This window comes from Papaver somniferum, chromosome 5, assembly GCF_003573695.1.
Source record: "Papaver somniferum cultivar HN1 chromosome 5, ASM357369v1, whole genome shotgun sequence".
Lineage (NCBI taxonomy): Eukaryota > Viridiplantae > Streptophyta > Magnoliopsida > Ranunculales > Papaveraceae > Papaver > Papaver somniferum.
In genome coordinates this window covers 32,333,183-32,355,900 of record NC_039362.1, presented here as the reverse complement: position 1 = coordinate 32,355,900, position 22,718 = coordinate 32,333,183, and the positions used below count along the sequence as shown (strand labels likewise).

At 40.4% G+C, this 22,718-nt stretch overlaps 2 protein-coding genes across 3 annotated transcripts; both read right to left on the bottom strand.

The window, feature by feature from the left end:
* Positions 1 to 7: 7 nt before the first annotated feature.
* On the bottom strand, positions 8 to 5,263 carry LOC113281324 (CCR4-NOT transcription complex subunit 4-like). 2 transcript variants are annotated; one of them, XM_026530033.1, is made up of 10 exons: positions 5,092 to 5,263; positions 4,878 to 5,005; positions 4,621 to 4,754; positions 4,311 to 4,420; positions 3,959 to 4,042; positions 3,816 to 3,864; positions 2,317 to 2,405; positions 2,075 to 2,241; positions 1,860 to 1,926; positions 8 to 1,768 (listed from the first exon to the last, which is right to left on the bottom strand). In XM_026530033.1, exons 2-10 carry the CDS (start codon positions 4,882 to 4,884, stop codon positions 1,720 to 1,722), a joined length of 756 nt encoding a protein of 251 aa, XP_026385818.1. In that variant the 5' UTR covers positions 4,885 to 5,005; positions 5,092 to 5,263; the 3' UTR covers positions 8 to 1,719. The 2 variants fall into 2 exon arrangements, with proteins under 2 accessions (XP_026385818.1, XP_026385817.1); XM_026530032.1 differs by having other exon boundaries at positions 8 to 1,916; positions 4,621 to 5,005.
* A 3,268-nt stretch (positions 5,264 to 8,531) lies between these two features.
* LOC113278922 (probable polygalacturonase) lies at positions 8,532 to 14,038 on the bottom strand. Its single transcript, XM_026527645.1, has 2 exons — positions 14,019 to 14,038; positions 8,532 to 9,240 (listed from the first exon to the last, which is right to left on the bottom strand). The coding sequence occupies exons 1-2, from the start codon at positions 14,036 to 14,038 to the stop codon at positions 8,655 to 8,657; spliced, it is 606 nt and encodes a 201-aa protein (XP_026383430.1). The 3' UTR covers positions 8,532 to 8,654.
* Positions 14,039 to 22,718: the final 8,680 nt, after the last annotated feature.

Genomic DNA, 22,718 nt, shown 5'->3' with positions numbered 1-22,718 from the left:
TGCTTAGTAAATTTGGCCAAGTTTCAAAAAATTGTCTTGTAACTCTAAACTAAACAAACAAATTAAGAAGGATATTATTATATTATTAGTTCAACAAAAGTCTAATATCATCATCATGCTTCTGAAAAAGAAAACAAAAAAATGCCTCCCGTTTATTTAGAGAGTTTACTGTAAAGTAAACCCACAAATCGTTTACAAAGATTTTAATGGAACGATGATAAGTCGTACAAACACCACAACCTGACATTGATGGAAACAAATTAAAACCCCTCAGGTCTCGGTTTCCTCCTACCTTTGACAAATTCAGAATAATCCACGTTTAGCCTTTTACGAATTCGGTCGTCCACAGAGCTCACCACCCTTAGATAAGGATGTCCTGACTTATCCATCTTGCTAAGATGGTCGGTCACATGGTCATACCTAGCTTCCTTTCCCTGGCTGCTATGGATGTCTTCCCATCCATCTTCCTCTCCATTTTCAGTCCGGGGAGTGTCTTTCCTCCTTGCAAGGTAATCCGCCATAGAATTCGCTTGCCGGAGTGAATGTTCGAATGAAAAAAGATGTGGATACCTATCGATCACGTCCGTAATGTATGTAAACATATCCACTAAGTCCTCATCTTCGCTTTCATAACATTTACCAGCAGGTGTCGGGTTGAACACATACTCATTGATCCTCTCAATGGCGCCGTAACTATTGCCTCAAAGTGTCCGTGCGTAAAACTACTGCACATCCACCATAGATGCCTGGCCTGTAGGAGCCGTCACAACTTATGCGGAGTGCACTCTCAAACGAAGGACTAAGCAACTTAACATCGGAAAAATCAAGTCTACTCTCCATGACTCTAGGGTGCTTGCGATGGCAGAACTGATACTTTAACAGTCTGTTTCCTTCATCATCAGTATAATAGAAATAATCATCATCGGGTGGTGGTCCCACCCATCCAACACTTGGATCTCCTGATGCAATACTTGGAGAACTCACCCGATCTCCTCCACTGTACGATAAAATTACATACATCAATTGATATTCAAACAATATTATAACATAAGAGAACGGAAATGCTATTCCGCTCCCCCATCTCCTCCCGAGGACGTGTACATACATCTAAAACCACTTCAACCATTAGTCTTTGTCCTTCTTTTACTTTTTTTCTTTCTTCTGTATCTGCTGGTTTTCCCCAAATCCCCAAATCCTCTTTTATCTCACCAGCAACAAAAACCAAACATCTTCGATAGTAAATCATCGTCAGTTCATTTCCTCATGTCAAGAACCGATGGTGGTCGAGCATACTTGAAGTGTGGAATAGCAGAAGCATCTTCCCAAATAATATTTCTTAGCTCCTCTTGAAAATCAACTGGTTTCATCCCCTTAACATAATCAGGGGCAATCCTTTCTTCCTTCTTGTTCGGAACTTCATGTCTCTTGTTCTTTTCTCCCTTTTTCTCAACTTCACGTCTTTTATTCATTTCACTTTCCGCCAGAAAACGCGCAGCTGCATTCGAACCACATGAACCATAAAATCCTACTAGGAACGCATCTCTCTGCCTTGATTATTATTAGCCCAGTGACATGTATCGTAAAAGAGAGAACCGTAGCCCAATTACACTGGACATAGAAGAAATCAGATAGTTTATGTCTCTTAGCAAGTTTGACACCAGCCTTTATCCCCAAGAATGCATGAAAAAATGTTTTTCCATTTTCTGAGAACTGAAGCAACTAATGGCTTTGCAAGCGCATTGCGTCCATATCCTCCATAGCCTTCTCCCTTTTCAAAATAAGCATACACATCAATATAAATAAGTCCATTGTCGTCGCTGCTCTAACACTTCACCAACCCATTCATTATCACTCCTTACCCAATGTAGCCATTTGTCAAAAGACAGACAATCACTGATGCTGCTGCTAATCTCACCCTGCAAACATCTTTATTTATTGTCATTACATCATCTAGAAAAATACTGGAAAGAAAGATGGTTGCGGCTGCAAAGGTTTCATATACGAGCTCCTCAATTGTAATTGCATCAAAATAAAAATTTTGAAAAAATTCAATGGAGTAGTTATTATTACTCACTTGTTTGTTCTCTTCTGTTGGTGTTGAATCGGTCATGCCTACTTATCCTTCTTTGATTGTTTGAAAAAAAATCTTCTCCTGCACGCCCATCAGAGTTTTGTTTGGTAAACCCAGTTGAACCATCTGACGATATGTTAGGTGGACGTCCATTTGAAGCACGCAATCCCCTGAGAAAAGATTCATAAATTTCAGAAGCAATACTTCTCAAACCAAACAAAGATAAACTAAAGAGAATATCATACCATGAAACTGCTGCTGGAAGAGAGACAGATCTTCCAGGGGACACAATTGGCACACTGGGGGGCGAAGATTTACCAAGACTTGAAGAACTCTGGTTTACAGTAACAACCAAGTTGTAATCAGAATAAAGATACATCCAATAGTCAAACATTCAAACTATAAGAGCATGGCACTTTTTTCATGAAGAAAACAGATAAAAACAGCACACAATCTCTGTTTTCATACATTTGAGACACTTATGGGTATAGGCTTTTCTAAAGTAGGTGCACTGATATTGATTAGCTCGTCTGCTGGAGGAGGCAATGTTGGTTAAACTTCAACATAGAAGTCACTAACAAGCTGGTTAGGACAAGATTAGGAAATTGATGTAATCCTAAGGGAATTAGAAGTCATCTAGTTCTAAGAAAAGGAAAGACATGTAATAAGGTAATAGGACTAGGAAAAGGAATTCATAGTTCTATATATATATGATCACCAAAGTTGTGGTTGATCATATGAGCAAGATTAGAGCTTGTGTTTAGTTTTGAGAGATTTTCTAAACATCAATAAAGAGAGTTGTCTTTATATAAGCTAAGTTTCATCTTGCAGTTGCCATTAGGCAACACATTTCCTGAACGTCGCAGAGAATTGTTTGTAGCGCCAGTTATTTGTTGAACTCTACTCCTACAAAAATAGAAGATGGGTTGATACAAAAAAGTTACTTTAAAACATACTTTAAACAACATTAATTCCTTCAGAGCACTATGATTACACTGAACACTAAACAATTCCGGGTGACCCTCTTCACAAGTTAAATCAGGAGCATCAAACTTCCTGACATTTTCAAGAATGGTATTCGCTACTATTTTCAAGAGTAGGTTTACGAGTACTCAAATAATATTATACATAAAGGAAAAAATAGAAATTCAAAACAACCTGCAAAGATAAAGAGTACTTGCAACACGTCCCACATCATAGTGATATGAATGCAAATTTTCACACAACTGATGGACTACAGGAACACATACTACGGGTTAAATTAAGAGAAATAGCTCAAATAAACAATAAGGTCTCATGATAGTTAGATCCACAAAAATTGTTTGGTCCACCGCATCCCTATCACTTTCAAGGGAAATAGAATTATTAGGTCAATAGGTTGATTGATACCAAGTACAAAAAGGGGCATCCAAGCGTAATAAACCCACCTCAATTAGTTTCAGTCTCTCCTACTGGCTACTTCATAACACATTAAACACACAAAAAGCAGAGAGACTTTGGCATAAGTTACAAATAGATAACACCACATAGTTCAGCATATGCAACTGTACCTGGTATATGCTGAAATTATTTCATCTTTCGTAAAACTATATTCTTGGGTGCCAACTTCATGCAGATACAGGCAATCAGGATTGTTACAAGGCTGGAAATCTAAGAGAAACTTTTAACTAGTGCTCTACTGCGAATAGCTGTTTTCAGTAACCAAAAAAAATAACGCGATAAGTATGTATGACTTTCCCCATACCGTATTTCTTAACCATGCATGACAATATTTTGTGGTTCCAAAGCACGCTCTGCAAAGGATGGGGGGTGGGGGAGGAACAGGTGTCAAGGTGATACATCCTGTTATGTTATGCATAATACATGCCAAATAGTGCATGAGCTTACTTTAAGGGTTTATCTTCTAGGACATAGCCATGCACTGATTGTATGCATCGGACCGCCTCTTCTTCTTTTGAGTAAGTAATATATCTGCAAGCATGAATAACAGAACTGACGTACATTACATTTTAAGCATGAAACGCACGTTAATTAGCCAAAAATTGGATAGAAGTTCAGTAATGTTTTGGACACTAGCAAAAACATGCAGTAAACCACATACTTAAGGGGGAGAACAGCAAAAGGAGATACAACAACAATTCATGGCGGGCATTTCATAGCCATAATAGCACTTACGCACCCCCACCCCAAAAAAAAATAAAAAATGATGGAAAATCTCAATTAAAACCAGCGAACTTACACACTACAAGTGTTGGTAGCAGAATATTGTATGGACCCTCCAGCATTTCGGGGCATAGAAACCTTCATAACCTTTCCATACTGACCAAAATACTCCTTGTGCTGGAGAAGCTGCACAGAACCATAAAAACACGTCATAACACTAAAAAACAATGTAAATGCCAGACCAAACTGATTGGAAACACCAAAACCCACTCAATAACTCAAGCAGATACTGATGTAGCGGAAAAGACTATATAAGCTGAACCACTCATTTAGAAATTGATGTGGAGAGGGGTCAGAGCAAGAGCATATGTGGAGGAGATACGCACATCCTCATCAGCTAAACTAGAAGGTATCCCGATTATGTACACCAGGTTCTTCCTCTGAATAACTCGGACGCTGCTAAGATTCTTCCTTCCATCAGATGACTTAGGCTTCCCCTTCTGTGACTTTAATCTTCTGTCTGAATTGTTCTCAGCCATAGACCCGTTTGCAAGTAAGCACATCATGAGCATTCCCAACTTAACCAAATATTGCTTGCTAAAAGTATGTATAGCAGTGTGTGCTAATGCTATAAAACAATCACCTTTCATATCCCACTGTCTTCTCTACAATTTTTTCCTTGTCATAGGGAGTGCGACATGCAGGACATCTTCCCTCCATATCATCCTTCTCAGCCATGTCCATGACATTATGCCAACACCAAACGCATATCTAAAGAAACAATACAAAAATAAGAACTAGTCCATGATGTTTCCAATTATCTAATCCACATCTAATCCAAAAAATCCATATCTAACCTCGTAACCACATTTGCAAGGCTTCAATTGCTTATCAGTCAAATTCATCTCTTATATCTTGTCTCCTCATCAATAAGGAAAACCCAATTTCATCAGAAAAATCAGTCATTAGATAAAAACAGCCAAACGGGTACAGCAGCAAATCAACTAAATCATAAGTAGTTATTCTAAGATTGAGAGAGAGACTCTTACCAGCAAATCAACTAAATCCCTAAGGTCCTCTTTGTACGGCTGGCTTTCATGATTCTTTGAACCCAATTCTCCACAACCTCCTCTGAACCCAATTCTTCAATTGGCAGAAACTTCTCTTAAATCTCCAAATCTTCAATTTGGTGGAGTTCTTGACATGAAGATGTTTGATTTTGTGTTGCTGGTGAGGCAATTGAAGATGTTCGATTTTCTGTTGCTGGTGAAATAAAAAAAGGATCGGGGATTTGGGGAAGAACAGCAGATTGAAGGGGAAAAAAACAAGAAAAAAAAGGGAAGGAGATGATTGGTTGACTGGTTTAAGATTTATGCACACATCACAGGGAGGAGATTGTGGAGAATTATCATAATCTAATTTTATTTCTGAAGAAAGTAAAAAAAACAGATAGAGATTAAACAAACCCTACCTTATCAATGACATCTTTGCACAGCTCCCCCAACGTTAACCCCGCTTCTTATATATATATGATTTCCTCAATTTACGTTTGAAATACAAATATACCCCTTCTTTTTTTTTTTTTTTTTTTTGTGCCTTTCAGATGTACCCTGTATTGTAGTTTTTTACAAATATACCCCTGTTTTTGACCGTTATTTTGAAAAAACGTAGACGGAAAGCTATCCGTGGAGAGTTAAGTGACCCCAGAAAGACTTTTTAGTCCTTTTAGTGACTTTTTACAGCTACTAGTTAACTCGGTTTCATCTGCGTACATGGCACTATCTCTTTAACACGTGGCATCCTAAAATTGGCCCCCAATATTTTTTTAATAAAAGAAAATCAGTGGTTCTCGACAGACCGTCCAAAAAACCACGTCAAAACCGCCATGTGATGGAAGGCCTGGGACCCATCCCAGGAGAGTTAGCAGGGGGCCCGTTAAAAAGTGTATTGGGTCCAGCATTTGTCTCACAACGGTTTTGGGGTCACTTATTTGCACGGTCTGTTTAGAATTTTTGAAAGAAAATACTACAACTCTAAGGCAGCTGCACAAAACGATCCAAACCGCCAGGCCAAACTGAAACCAATTCAAAAAAACCGAATCAGAACCAAACCGATGACCCTGCGGTCGTTAAATCTATTCTCATAGACGATGGACACTCAGAGCCGACCGATGACACCGACTGCCTAATCTCAACCGTTCATCGAATGTAAACCCGATAAATAATTTTTCTTCAGCTTTCTTCCTTTCGCAGAGCGCCTCACTTTCTTCCCCCGTCATTCTCCCTCCCTCTCTTGCTTCACGATTGGAATCTCAAAGAGATTGTTTTCATTTTTGAACTTCTACAAGATACAGTTAAATCTCGAAATTGTTCGATCAGAAAGCCCTACTTTGAAAAATGACACGTACGAATAAGATTTTTACCATATTCTCTCTACTCCCTGTCTTTCTTCTATTTCATAATACATGTATAAAAATATATAATATATGTGATTAATGTGATATTTTTTCAAATCAAAATGTAAAATACTCCATATCTCTTGTAATTATTTTTGAATAATTGTTTATTTTTCTAGGTTTTTGTCCGTTGTGTTTCTAATTAAGAATTACAATTTAGTTTTTATTGTTACGATTATATTGGAAGTTATGAAGTTTTTTATTTCTATCCTTGTCTGATTTATATATGTATACATAAAAAATGGTACATAATAAAAACATGCCTCCTCCCTAGGTATCGGATATGTTAATGACAGTCTGTGGGTATACATAATAGTTTGTTGATCTCTATAATATCAGTACCGGTGTTTGTTAATTTCTCCTAAACTACAAACGTATAATAGATGAGTTTTTAAAGTATTCGCACTTTGGACACTATTTGTTGAATAAAGTTAAAACAGTAACAAATTTGAAACAAATATATATTTTGGAGATATATTCACTTACCAAACTAAAATCCTTATATTCTTATACACCACCATCTACTACTTTGAAATCAGACATTAAAAATTAAATGAATTTCAACCATTGAAATTAGGATTGGTAGATAGTGTAGATTGATAGGGAATGCGCTAATTCTTATATGGTACTTTGTAAGAGGAACGTATCCCCAAAATTTTAGCTTCAAATCCTCTATTGTTTAGATTTTATTAAAAATAAAGGTGTCAAAAGTATGAGATAATTTAAAAATAAAAGTCTGAGTGATCCGCTTTTAATCTTTTGCAAAAATTTAGCGATGATTATTTCGAAAGTAGAGACTAAAAAGCTACAACACATGTCTGATAGATTCCGTCAAAAAGTTCATAAATCTAGCATAGATTCCAATGTTTTCGATAAAAATGACTTTGTAAATATCTTGTAATATATTTGCAAGTTAATATATGATCTTTTCCATCAATTTTTTTTTTCCGAAAGTAAAGATGGAGCTTAGAAAATAACTCCTTAAAGAGTTAAGGATGTAGTCCAAGACCCGTTCCAAACAATCAAATAAAAAAGAAATGGAGTTTAGAGGGTGATTATTTCTTATTATTATTTTCTGATAATCATTAGAGGCCATATTGGCAATAACCTAACTGTATTTTTCAGTGTGGATTCATTCACACGTTGGACAATATTTGTTGAATAAAGTTTGAAACAACAACGGATTCAGGGGCGGAGCCAGCTTATTACAAGGGGTTGCACTTGCACCCCTGCCCAGCTGGCTCCAAAGCCTATTTTAACCCAATTAGAGAAAATTTTCGTATATGTAAGCCCATTTTTTGTTTTTTTGCACCCCTAAAATCTTTTTTACTTCCCATAGCAGATTTTTGCACCCCCATCCCACAATTCTTGGCTCCGTCCCTGAACGGATTTGAATAAAGTTTGAACAACAACGAATTTGAAGCTAAGATTTTGGTAATACATTCATCTTGTAAATCCATTATTGTTTAGGTTTTGTTCAAAAAAAAAAAAAAATATATATATATATATCAAAGTGTGAGATAATGAAAAAATCAAAGTTTAAGTTAGTTGCTTTTAATTTTTTGCAACAATTTAGCAAGAGATGGAGCTTGGAGGGTGATTTATTTTTTGATAATCATTAAAGGGAGATGATCTGCCAGATTGCCAATAACCTATGAATGTTATCAGGACCAAGCAATCAAGTACTGTGTTTTTTGATTAAAAAAAGAAAAATACCCATTTACAGGCAACAATTACAAAGTGTAATGATAGTGTATATAAACAAGAAATAAGAAATACTACAACCAACAGATAAGATATGCACACGGTAAGACTACGAAGTATATATAAAATCATTTCCCAGGTAAGGCTCTTATTTGATATGGTTACCTATATAAGGGTTTTTACATTACAAAAATACTCAAGGTCGGAATTGATGCCATCACAAATTTATACTGAAGAATATCAAAACATACATCATCGACCTCAAATAAAGTAATTAGTTCTGCAAGAACACGTCTTAATTTCAATTGTATCAATTGGAAAGACGTTGGTAGGAAAGGGACAATTTGTAACTTGTTCAGGTAACAAATTGCACGTTGTAGGACTAACACTGCTCGTTAACCCCTCAACATCAGTGCAAGTCCAGGGAACTTTCTTTGCTTTTGCAGCCATACTAATGGTAACATTCGAAATACATATACGTGTGAAAGGATCTCCATCTATTCCTTCCAATCGTGCTGCCATAGTCACATTATCAGCTACCATGTCACTGTAATTGATCCCATTGATCACAGGAAGAGCATTTTTGTCATATTTATCATCCGCTTGAGACCCATAATTCACTGTCATCCAAAATTCCCATTTCATAGTTTCCATAGTCATTCTTCTAACAAATATGTCCTTAACAAATCCACCACGACCAACCGCAGTTTTAATACGAATTCCTGACCCAAAATTGATAGCTAGGATATCTTCATCCCTAACGTCTTGAATTCCTCCAGACATTTCACTTCTTAATGCAATTACAGCACTATCGGGAGAAATACAAGTCAGTTTTGTTAAAGAATAGCTATGTTAGCTTGTCATATTTTAGTGAGCCAAAACTCATTTTAAGAGTCTCTTGATTATGTACTAGAGTCAACTTCGTATAGGTTAGCTTGAAAGTATTAGGATATGAGACATTACAAGTATTGCGAAGACTTGAAGAAGTGAAGAAGCAATGAGCTACAACGACAACATCATCCTTCCACTTGAGGTTAGTGATATTTGACTTACTGTTTTATTCCTTCACGTATCTTTCAAGTCGTGCATATTGAAAACAAAACTGCGAAGCATGAACGATTACACTCTAGTTAGACATAGTATTAAGGAATACAATACGAGGTTTATTGCTTAATCATTAAACTTTGTATATAAGACATCGACATAATCGTTTGAATGATATTATGATTGTGTATGGGTATGAGGTGAAGATTTCATCTTAGGAAACAATGTTTTACATTTGTTTTAAGGAAGTAAATTCATGAACTTGTTTTGTGAATCGAAAAGGAAATCGCCAGGCATTATTGATATTGTTATTCATTGTGTATCTTTTAAACTACCAATATGTGTGATTAGTATAACCGCTCATGACTTGTTTATGTTCTTGGTAAAACTATTCACAAAGGCCTGACTTTTGTATTGGTATGACTTTTATTAGTGAAACCGGTCTTCAGTAATCACCTGAGGTGGTATGATCGATTTAGTGTTATTGGTATGACCGACTATGGGTAAAGGGGAACCAATCCTAGTAAAAGGTGCAACCTATCACAAAGGGAAATCGATCCTTATATGAGGTGCAACAAGTTTTTAGTAGAAAGGGGAACCTATCCTATGGACATGTGCAACATGTTTTTAGGCAAAGGGAAACCCATCCTATGGACATGTGCAAACGTACAAGTTAGATATCATATATATGTGGGGAATCGATCCTAGTACCTAGTTGTTGATGGTGGCTTTTAGATTAGGGTTAAAATCGTAAAACCTTACATCAGATGTGACGTCACTCTGCAAGGAAACGGTGCTGCGAGTACCAACCTCTCCACCGACACATTTAATGAACCACTCAATATACTTTTTAAATTCTTGCATGATAGGCTTTCGGGATTGCCTATATATAAAACCGCAATTGCACGGTGTCTAACTAGTAGAACAATGGCAAGTACAGGTCGTTCCCGCGAGGAGCGGTGGAAATACGTAATCAATATCTCTAATGGACTAACAAATAAAGATGTTTTTGGATTTTTGAAAGAATAAAGACAATGAGAAGAATAAACTCAAGTAACAAAACGAATCAAATAGGAGAGTTGGTAACCAGGGTTTAATGTATCCACCACTATTTCTATTCAATTACTGAAATGAAACATAATTCATGAATTATTTATTGTTCGTTATATTGACATCACCTATTATATACATTAGAGTCGCAAATATCACTAGGACGCCCTAAGCATGGCACATCAAAAGACTAAACCAAAGCATGCACCATCAAATTGCATTAGCGAGAAATTTATACGAAACTAAATACAGGTTCTCAAATAATACCTGGCTATTCTAAGCATACCCCATCAAAGGATTTAACCCAAGCATGAAATATCAAATAAGTAGACAAATATATTTTCGATCATAACAATTATGCACAAAGGTTATACGAAACCGGTGAAGCAACAACTCATATTATCATTAAATCAATATATAAAATCATGGAATTATTTATTCAATTCAAAGTGGTCTATTGCTATATAATCCAATCAATCAAAAATGGCCTAATACCCATGTAGTTTCAACCATAAAAACCCTAGTTACAAACAAAAGCCATAAATAAATATATTAGATGTTCACTAGCTAATCGAAATGGAATTGGAAAAACGGAAGAACGCAAACCCTTCTCCGTCTCTCCTTCACGGCTCTGTATCCGCCTCCCTTCTATTCGTCTCCCCAAAACCGGCCTCAGAACCCCCCTCCCTTTTTCTTCTTCACAATAGAGAAAATATATACCAAATAAAGGTGTGTCATCATTCTCTTAATTATCCTTAATTGAAACTTGCATGGTGGTCATATATGTGATCCCCCCCATATATATATTCTTATTCATTTTGCTTGCATGCATATTTGGTAGACTTAAAAAGAATCCCACTGGTGGGGAAGCAAAATCTTTTTAATTCATTTTTCTCCCTCCAACAAGATATTCACGTCGACCCATTTATTTGTTCCAATATTCCACTACCTAACAGAATTTCCTTTCCAACTTCCCAAAACTATGCATATATGCAACGACACATGGCATAGTAACCCCTATAATGTTTTCTGCTTGCATGAAAATCACACGACTGTTTTTCTGAGCCCCACAAAACCATGATTCAAGGGAAAGCATGTGTACGTGCTTGACCTCCTTGTTTTCAATTAGACCGTCCCCCTTGTGTATCATCCCTTCTCTGTCTGGCTTTGGTGTCTCGAGTAACCTTGCTGTTTTTTTTGTGGCAAGCACTGTTTTAGCTTCACATTTCGTCATTTATTCTTGGATGATTGGATTTAATTCTACTTTCTACAAAAGCATTAAAATAGTATTATTAGCAACAATATCGAGTCCTATCTAATATAAATATGGGTAAAAAATGTAGCACATACGTGCTTATCATGGCGCCTCGCCAATACTAGACTCGTTAAGTACTCTCATGTGCTATGTTCCTCAGCAGAACCCTTAAATCGGTATGGCATGACGGATTTATGTTCACTCGCAGCGGAGTAGCGTGAAACCTCCAAGTACCAAAGTTAAGGCCATTGCACGAAAGGCTCAGACAGAAAGCATACTGCATTCTGTAGATAAGGATTTTTTATGGCAAGATACAAAAATCCGTATAATCATTGTGATAACTCGCAAAGAACTCATAAACCCAACTAATTTGCAAATTAGAGTTGTGCGCCCCGCGCAGTATGCTAAACCCTGTTGGTCGAAACCATGCTTAGTCAAACTAGGCAACCAAATTCTCCACAGTGTACTAAAAGTGCGACCGCGCCCTAGCATGTCGGCCCTCTTTCCATTAACCAATCGGGTTGCTTCAAATTCGCCACCGCGCGTTGAAGTGTAGCCACGACCCTAGCGTGCTGGCCCCACTTCTTGTCGACCAATCAGGTTGCTCCAAACCTGTCACGGTTTCAAAAGAGGTCGCTAATACTAAGCTAGCTTCCCAAAACATGCTAGCTTCCCAAAGCATACTAGCTTCCAAAAAACGTGCTAGCTTCCCAAAGCATGCTAGATAACTAAAAACGTGCTAGCTTCCAAAACGCGTTGCACGCACTGATTAGGGTTTCAACACGCCCAAACCCTAATCCAGGCAAGTCGCAACCAAATCCGTCCACGATGCTAATTTTAACTTTGTCCACGACGCAACTGGCATGCTGCTATGCCGTGGCTACTGGCATACCACCAGCACGTTGCCAACACCGCTATGCAAACAAAATGCGGCCATGATCAATGGTCATCTTTCCTCTTGAGATGTAAATCTCAGCCGTCCAAACTCGCCACCAAACCGCAAGAGTTGTGCCGACTTTTGGCCACAACGCCAAATCCCTTGGTTTGTGCCGCCAAACCCTAAATTGGCTACGACGCCAAACTCTTTGGTCATCGTGCCAAAAGCATGCGCAAGCCATGCCAGTCACGCTACCACCCTTCTGACCACCAATGAAAGGTAGCCACGATCAACGGCCGCCCTTTCTCCTGATATGCAAATCTTAGTCGTACAAGTTTGCCACCAAACTTGTGGCAACTTTGGTCGCAATGACAAATTCCATGGTTTATGCCAAAACCCCTAATTTGGCCGCGCCTAAAATATGTGCGAGCATGTTGGCCATGCCACCATGCCACAGCTGCTAGCACGTCGCTATGCCACGGCTACTGGCATGACACTATGCCACATCTGCTAGCACGTCATTATGCCACAGCTGTTAGCACGTCGATATGCCACGACTACTTGCATGACACCATGCCATATCTACTAGCACGTCGCAATGCCAAAACTGCTAGCACGTCGCTATGCCACGGCTACTGGCATGACACCATGCCACATCTACTAGCACGTCGCTATGCCAAAGCTACTAGCACGTCGTCATGCCACGGCCACTGGCATGCCACCATGCCACAACTACTAGCACGTTACTATGCCACGTCTACTAGCATGACACCATGCCACAGATACTAGCACGTCGTTGTGCCACGGCTACTGCATGCCACCATGCCACAACTACTAGCACGTCGCTATACCACGGCTACTGGCATGCCACCATGCCACAACTACTAGCACGTCGCTATACCACGGCTATTGGAATGCCACCATGCCACAACTACTAGCACGTCGCTATACCACGGCTACAGGAAAGCCACCATGCCACAACTACTAGCACGTCTCTATGCCACGGCTACAGGAAAGCCACCATGCCACAACTACTAGCACGTCGCTATGCCACGGCTACAGGCATGCCACCATGCTACAACTACTAGCACGTTGCTATGCCACGGCTACTGGCATGCCACCATGCCATAGCTACTAGCACGTCGCTATGCCACGACCACTGGCATGCCACCATGCCACACATAGCAACCTGCTACACGTTTTTCACGAAAACACTCGAGATATCAAAACATGTCACAAACTGGGGATACTCATCAGGGTATTGTTCTGGCGGTTTACAGCGTGTGGTGTGCAATACGCCCGTTACAAGAAAGTGTCATAAGTGTGAGGCAGTTAGTATATACAAGAAGTAATGGTGAAACGTTTTCTTCATTATGGATACATCAATTACAGACGTTACCCATTATTGCTTTCTTCCATTACTCAACCGTTTCCACTTCTTACGAGGTCAGGGTACGTTTTATTACGACTTGTATAAATATGTTTCACCTATTTCCACCAAAAGGAAAAAAGTTTTTATTCAGGAGAACAATACCACATCCAGAAATCACCTGGTAGCCTTCCATTCAGCTTACAAGTTCAATTTTCTGATACATGTCACAAAAACGCCCACACTTCCAGAATCAACTATTTTGGTCTCCACACTTTATTCGCTTCCCTCCCTAAGACCAACCCTTCTCCTTCACTTTGTGACCGAAGCCAGCCTGGAACGGCCATTTCTTGGTTTAGGCCAGGATTGTATAGATTGATCTCTCGAATCAAAAGTACCCCCTTGCAGTACATTGTTTTGGGTTTAGACTAGTTTCTCACCCGCACTCACACGAAATTGTCGAAATCAGCAGAAACGGTTTACACCCACAAACAATTGGCAACCACATTGGGAGATTAATCTTTCGGTTACAATATCAATTTCCAATTCCCGATTTCATTTTTTTTCAACCCCGATCTCAAGATGGTAGAACTCAGGTCAGGATCAGCAACAAACCCTGAGAACACTGGTGTCGAAATTATTCTCGGTGTTAACATTTCTCCCAGTGGTGTTAATACGCCACATGTCAACACCAGCAACCTGAAGAATGTTTCTTCAGGTGTTACACCTCCAATCACAAGAGCCAGAGCCTCTGCCGCGGAAAATGCTCCTTCAGGTATTACACCTCCAATCACCAGAGCCAGAGCTACTGCCGCCGCTCCCAATGTTTCATCAAGTATGACACCTCCAGCTGTTACCAGAACCGCAGCTACTCCTCCTTCAGGACGAGAAACTGTAGGATCCATAGGGAGTCGACCCTACATTACTATTGCTGATTTGATGGAAAGGCATGAGGTTCTTGCCAGGGCCCAAACAGACATGGCCTCAACCAAGAAAGAGATGCTTGCTTTCCTAAAGACACTGACAGAGCGTCTACCACAAGAATCACGCCAGCTAGAGCCAATGAAGAACACATCCAATACCTCTGGCGCTAGCGCCTCAACATGGCACACTTTTGTAGACGAAGAAACTCGCCCGGGAACCTCAGTGGAAAGAAATCAACCACCCAATTTTGTCACGAGAGAAGACTTGGAACGACTTCTCCGAAACCGATATAAAAGCGACTTCATGGACATGCATCAACATCAGCCCTTGTATCCTCCTAAAGTACAAAGAATTGCTCTTCCAAGGGGGTACTCTTCCCCTCAATTCTCCCTATACGACGGTATCGGAAATGCACGTGAACATGTCTCTCGATTCTTGGAGTCCCTGGGAGAGCACGAATATAATCACGTTCTCCGTTTGAGGGAATTTTCGAAGTCACTTACTGGAAGAGCATGCACATGGTACAACAGCATTACGCCAGGCATCATCTCCAACTGGTCTGACATGGTTGCAGCTTTCTACAAGAAATACTTCTTTGTGTCTGAGAAAATAACCTTCTCAGATCTATGAAGGATGTTTCAACGAAACAACGAACATCCGAATGATTTTGTCAAAAGATTCAGAATTCAAGCACTCGATTGTCATGACCCAAATGTGACCGAACAACAATTGGTGAACTACTGTATCAATGACATGATTCCCATCTACCGCGGCTTATTAGAGAATCTGCGATTCCAGACATTGTATGATCTTCATGAAGCTGCAAAACGGTCAGCCATAACAGCACCAGCGTTGTTGAAATAACCAGGACAACTAGAAGCGAGGACGCACGCGAAACTCGAGGAAATAGATGCCTCATCAATAAGCAATACACCACTGGTCCCTCCTCTGTGAGCGTGGTAGACGAAGGAGGAAAAAGGAAGGCTCCAACAGCAGAACAAACATCCAAGCGCGCAGCGCCAGCACGACAAGTAGCTCTGCAATGGAAGACCACCGCTAAAGCTCCCATGCGACATCAAGAGGCTGGAGAAAATGTCTTGGATTTCCCGTTCTCAATCGAAGAAGTGATTGAACTCTTGGAAGCATGGATCCAAGACGACGCCATCAGACTACCTCCTATCAGGCGCCCACCAACCGAAGCGGAAATGGCGAACCCCAAATATTGCCGCTACCACAGATTTTTCCACCACCCAACCAGTGACTGCAACAAGATAAAACATATATTCAAAGAAAAGATAGAAGCAGGGGAGCTTATACTAGACAATGAAAGAGTTCACAGAAACCCACTTCCAGTCAGGAGTTGCATGGTCTCTGGGGACTCCATACACAAAACTGTGCAATCCATGATGCAATGTGTGTGCGAAATTCTCTACCTCTCCAAGATACAGCGTCAAGATATCTTTACAGCCCTTAATCGTGTTGTATCGGGCAAGCGACTCTTTCCTACTGAAGAAACCCCACCAGAACCCCAAACTCTCCCAGAAAGCGGTGCTGGAAAATACAACTGGGGACTGCTGACCTCGGTTCATCTGAGAGACGCCAATCTCGATAACGCACTAATCGACGCGTCCTATGACTCCAACATCATTACCATCAAAACTCTGAGAGTTGCGAGAATTTCGAAGCAGGAGGCTACTCATTTCCCAACCGTGGTCAAAAACTTGGAAGGAGAGGCAGTAGACGCGTATGGATACATCAATCTTGAAATCAAGGTGGGAGACACTCTAAAACATGGCAAATTATACATAGTCAAAGAACTCGCGAGTTACGACATGATTCTGGGGAGCGCGTGGGTACATGGTAACAAAGCGAAGTTAGGGATATCCCCTCTGCCGATGTCGGTACCCGAAAGAATTTCCAACAAGCCGTCCAACTTTGAAGATTACATGTTGTTGTCTCAACAACTTACCAATTTAACTCAATTGCCTGGAGAAAGCACGTCGACGTTCATCCGCAGATTCCGAACACAAGTAAGTCTGGTCAAACAACCCTTTCTGCACCCAGTCACCTCTCCTCTCGGCCAGGCATGGGGACTCGGTCCGATTACCAACCCATACGTCATTAGGAGGTGTGAATGGAATGTTGGGCATTTCAAGTACTTTGCAAAAAATTTGGAAGTTGTCACAGCCAAACATGACGAATTCAAAAATCAAATGGTTGCGCAACGCTCCAACCCGTTTCAAGTTGGGGATGTAGTATTCAAGATGACCTCGTTTCAAGTTGGGAGCATAACAGTAAAGATGGACACTCGACCCGGTCCGCCTAAAGAAAAGGAAGACGAGCCATATCTGGTGGAAGATGTTATCTTGGGCGGTTACTGCAAGCTCATCAATACCGACAAATTGGAAGGTGTCACGATTCACTCGCGATGGATCAAACCATGCAATACCTAAAACGTTGCGCTACCTTCACCTCCAGCGTTCTCCTTCAGCGTTTCCTTCAGCATTTTTCTTTTCATGCAATGTTTGTAACTTCTCTAAAATAATTGTACTGCTTGCATTCATGAGTATAATTTTCAATTTCAATTAAAGAACATCTTTCCTTGAAAAGTTTTCCTGAACCGTCTTAAAGGAAAAATACCAAGTAAACCTAAAATCTCACGAAGTCATTATCCGTCAATTGAAAACCAGAGAATCCAAACCACCACTAAAATATCTATTCAAAATACTAAAGAAGGAAATATGCAAGGAAGACGATCATTAGGCGGCAGAACAGATATCTTCTTCAAGAATATTCGGCCCCAAATTTCAGAAACAGTATGAAGGTTTTATTGATTCATTCGGAGATGAGAAACCATGAAACTGAATAATGAAATGTCACTTGAGAAACCCTAACTCCACCATCAAAAGCAAGAAAGTAAAAGCAAACTTTTGGAATATCAAAGGGGCTACACGCTAAGAAGAAATAAGCAAAAACGAAAAATTGGTCGTTAACGGTAGACGCCTGGATCAATAGCGCCTTCATCAGAGTTTCTTCAAGCACTTTCCCCAGCACGCTTTCTGACAGCAAACATTCCATCTAGAAGCTGCCTCAACAGTAGCGACCGCAGCATCCCATCCAGAATCCACTGCAACAACAACTTCCACTTCCTGTCCAACGTTTGCTTCAACAACACTCCCAGCGTGTGTTTCCGTAGCTTCCCCAATTGCTTCAGCATACATTGCCTCCGTCTCCTCTTCCACCTTGACGACATCCTCAGCGTTTGCGTAAACACCCTTGACAGCAGTTTCGGCGTCCACTCCAGAAGCTGCTTCAGTTTCGTAGACCGTATCGACATCTTCCCCATGCGCCTTTCCAGCTGCTTCTTGAGGATGTCCCGGTTCGTCCGCATCAAAGTCAAGGATTACGATCCCATCATGGACAAGGTAATTAAACTGGTACTCACCTAAGAATTTCATGGACTCAATTTTTCGCCGCTTCAACCGAGAGGAAAATTGTTCAGCCCTAGCACTGGGTTGTAGGAAAACTTCATTTCTCTGAGATCTCCCAACAAGCCGGGATTCTTCATCCTGCCTCCACCTTTCCTCCGTTTCCACTGAAGCCAAGAGAGTCTGAACACACATCTGCACTCTGCACAAATGGGCGAGAGACATGCCTTGTATAATCTCGTCAGCTTCACGGAACAGAGAATCAATTATGTCTAATACCTCCTTATGAGAAGAAAACTAGGTTTCGTCGGTTTCAGAATTTCTCTCCGAAATGGTACGATCATCACTGGAAGATCCCATTATGTGCTACAAAAAAACAAAAAAAAATAGTTTTTACCATGTTTGTACCGGCAGTCTACATGATGAAAAAGACAAAATGGAACTAGGGGAAGAAACACGATGCAATACATGTAGGGAAGATGGATGCGATTTTTATGATGATTTGTAAGAGCGAAGGATTCAAGATCACCTCTTATATTCAGCAGAAAGTCTTTTTTCCAGCCGTGAATTAAGGCTTCACACGCGTGATACCAGCTGGATTAGATATTTGTTTATATGGAACAATTAGGGTTTGGTATCCGAGTCATTCTGCGACTTAGCCTGCGCCATCCCCCATCCCAAGCGCTTTCCCCAAGCCAGCGCCATCATCTCCGCGCCCAAGCCAAGCCACGCCAAGTCAAGTCGCATCCAAACCAAGCCAAGTCGTGCCAATCCAAGCCGCGCCAAGCCAAGCCGTGTCAAGTCAAGCCAATCCAAGCCAATCCAAGTCGCGTCCAAACCATTTTAAGCCGTGCCAAGCCAAGTGGCGCCAAAACTAAGTCATTCCAAGCCGCACAACGCCTGCGACTCCCGTTCCAAGCCGACCAATGCCAGCGGCTCCATTTCAGCCGAGCAATGCCAACGACTCCCTTTCACGCCAAGTCTATGCTAGCGGCCCCCTTCTAAGGTGACGCCAACAGTCTTCGTCTCAGCCAGCAACTATCTCTACCACCCCGCGGCCTAGCCAGCAGCACATAATTTACGCAAAGTCACTAATGCAAGGATTATGGATTCTCTTTACCTCCCAAAAAAGGTTAGTCGGATCTGCCTGACCATCTTTTCATAACTTGCCGTATCGATCTTTCCTTCGTCTATCACCATCTCATGCTTACCTCGCAACAAGGCCCCTGCTCCGAGCTAAGCATGGGACTTAATGTTGATGGTGGTTTTTAGCTTAGGGTTAAAATCGCAAAACCTTGCATCAGATGTGACGTCACTCTGCAAGGAAACGGTGCTGCAAGTACAAACCTCTCAACCGACACATTTATTGAACCACTCCACCAAAGTTAGTTTGCATGAAAACTATGATTTTATGTGCTTGGTATTTGTTCACTGGACTATATGTATGGACTTAAATAGGTACCTTAGAGACATAACTAGACTTAGCTCTATAAACGTAAACTGTAGTGCCCCGGGTGGTGATTTAATTCATATAAAGATTGTCTAAATCGGTTGAGTAACGAGAGAGATATAGATGCTGGAAAATTAGTCGACGTAGAAAATTCCAAGTGTAATCAGTCACGATGTTGCATAGGTTTGTGCTTGGTAAGTTACAGTTAGAGCTGGAAAATATTCAGTAGGCACAAGTTGTATAGAATGAACCCGTGATTCTAAAGGACCTAAGTTTGTTTGATTTAGATTTATACAATGTAAGATAGAGACCCTTGAATATGACCCCATGAGCTGAGTTTAGTGTCAACACTTGGAATATTTTCAAAATATTGGCGAGGAAGATGACTGACTCAGAAGCTGACCCGATCTGAGTCTGACCTAGTTAGCGAGTCAGACCATCAGGGTATTGAATATAGTTTTCGGGTCGGGTCATGGGTCAGTAAATGGTTAATGGGTTGGTTTAGTGGGCCGTGTCGGATTAGCCCCAATGGTCTTGGGATTAGGGACATATTTAGTATTTTGATATTTTGGACCCTTTATGGTACGAATTAGCTTTCAGTCCCTCTGAAAAGTTGTAGGGTTTATCAAGGGCTTTCCGATGATAACCAATTTGACCCTATTTTGATAAGTAGATATTATTTTATCCCAAAATTACTTAATACCATGTTATAGAACCATTACTAAAACTAGAACCATTAGATAGTTCACTTAACTTATAACTAGAGAATTGGATGAAAATGTGTTATGAGTCTTGTATGGGCCTTTTGGCTAATCTTAGAGTGTTTCTGTGATTAACAGTTACTCTGTATTAACAACGATCGATTCAAAGGATGATCATGTAGATTTCAGATCTCGAGGTAGGCGAGGCTTGTCATCAAAAGAAGTGAGAATCAATAAAGATCTCTCTTGTACTCATTATTGCTTTACAAATATATATCTTATGAGATGCATGCATATCTTATCTACTATATGATATGTGTATGCATGCATGTATTATTTGTGTGTAATACAAACTAGTTTTCTTTTACATTTCGGGATGAGATTGGATCTTTAGAAATAACTAATATCTGTGCTTTGGGAGTACTTACTTATTTTCCAAAAAAAATGATTCTTTCCATTGGATGGAAAGTGGTTACAATATTTATTTATTGTTAGCATGAAAGGGAGAAGGTTTCCTTTTGATTGGTGTGAGATGTGTGCCCCCAAAACTCATAACTAATCTAATACAGGGAATATGCTGGTCTTGTGCAATATTATTGTATATACCAGATTAGGGCAACGCATGTCTCATACATGAATGTTTACTGTTCTTTTAAATTACTTTCAAAAGATATTATATTATGTTTTGGTGTTTAGAAAGAATGATGTTGGGAATATTATATATGATTGTTGGATTTACGCGTGGGCGGATTGTGGGCTCTCCACCGTGTAAGGACTTTGATCGGATATAATGATGTTACCAATAGATCTCTTTGAATACTTTCTATGCAGAGTGCGCGTAGAATAAGGTACTGGTAAGGTATATATCATTTTATGACTTCGAGGCCGGAAACCTCACGGTACTTTAATGATCATTGAAGCTTCCGCAACATTCATGCCTTGCTACTCTGAAGGAAGACGTCGCTCACTATATTTCTGTTGTGAATGTTTGTCAAATGATTGGTTAGTAGAACTTTATATTTCCATGCAACTTATTATTTTAATATGCTTTATTTGTTTTCCGCATTTATCGGTTTTCAATAAAACCTGCATTGTCATAAAATCATTCTAGTGATTACTTGAAAGCTAGTTGTTATTTCTGCTGGGCACCCCTTTTAGGGATGATGTGCTCACCCATTCCCACTTTCAGCTTTATAGACAGATCAAGATGTGTATGTGACGATGAAATCTTCGAGGAGTTGGTTAGCTTCCGTTATGTTATTCTGTGTCTATATTCTATTTGTAAACCAACTCACTATTGAATATGTAATATTTGAGAGAAGTTCTTGTATTATTTCAGAGAGGTTTAGATTTGGGTTAATCTTTGCTTAAAACTTCTTTCTTAGTGTTAATTAGATATTTTAGATCCTTAGTGCCTCATTATTATAGTTAATCCCTTGGATTAGTCAGTTGCTAGCTTAGGGGGAGCTACAATACCAAAGACAAATATCCAAGTTAGTTTGAAGTAGCTCAAGACTTCGTGGCATAGCGACGTGCTAGTAGATATGGCATGGTGGCATGTCAGTAGTCGTGGCATAGCGACGTGCTAGTAGTTGTGGCATGGTGGCATGCCAGTAGCCGTGGCATAGCGACGTGCTAGTAGTTGTGGCATGGTGGCATGCCAGTGGCCGTGGCATGGCGACGTGCCAGTAGTCGTGGCATATCGACGTGCTAGCAGCCGTGGCATAGAGAAGTGCTAGCAGATGTGGCATGGTGTCATGCCAGTAGCCGTGGCACAGTGACGTGCTAGCAGCTGCGGCATGGTGGCATGGCCAACATGCTCGCGCATATTTTAGGCGCGACCAAATTATGGGTTTTGGCATAAACCATGGAATTTGGAATTTCGACCAAAGTTACCACAAGTTTGGTGGCAAACTTGTACGGCTGAGATTTGCATCTCAGGAGAAAGGGAGGCTGTTGATCGTGGCTACCTTTCGTTGGTGGTCATAGGCGTGGTAGCGTGAATGGCATGGCTTTCGCATGCTTTTGGCGCGATGACCAAAGAGTTTGGCGTCGTAGCCAATTTAGGGTCTGTCGGCACAAACCAAGGGATTTTGCGTCGTAGCCAATTTAGGGTTTGTCGGCACAAACCAAGGGATTTGGCGTTGTGGCCAAAAGTCGCCACAACTCTTACGGTTTGGTGGTGAGTTTGGACGGCTGAGATTTGCATCTCAAGAGGAAAGATGGC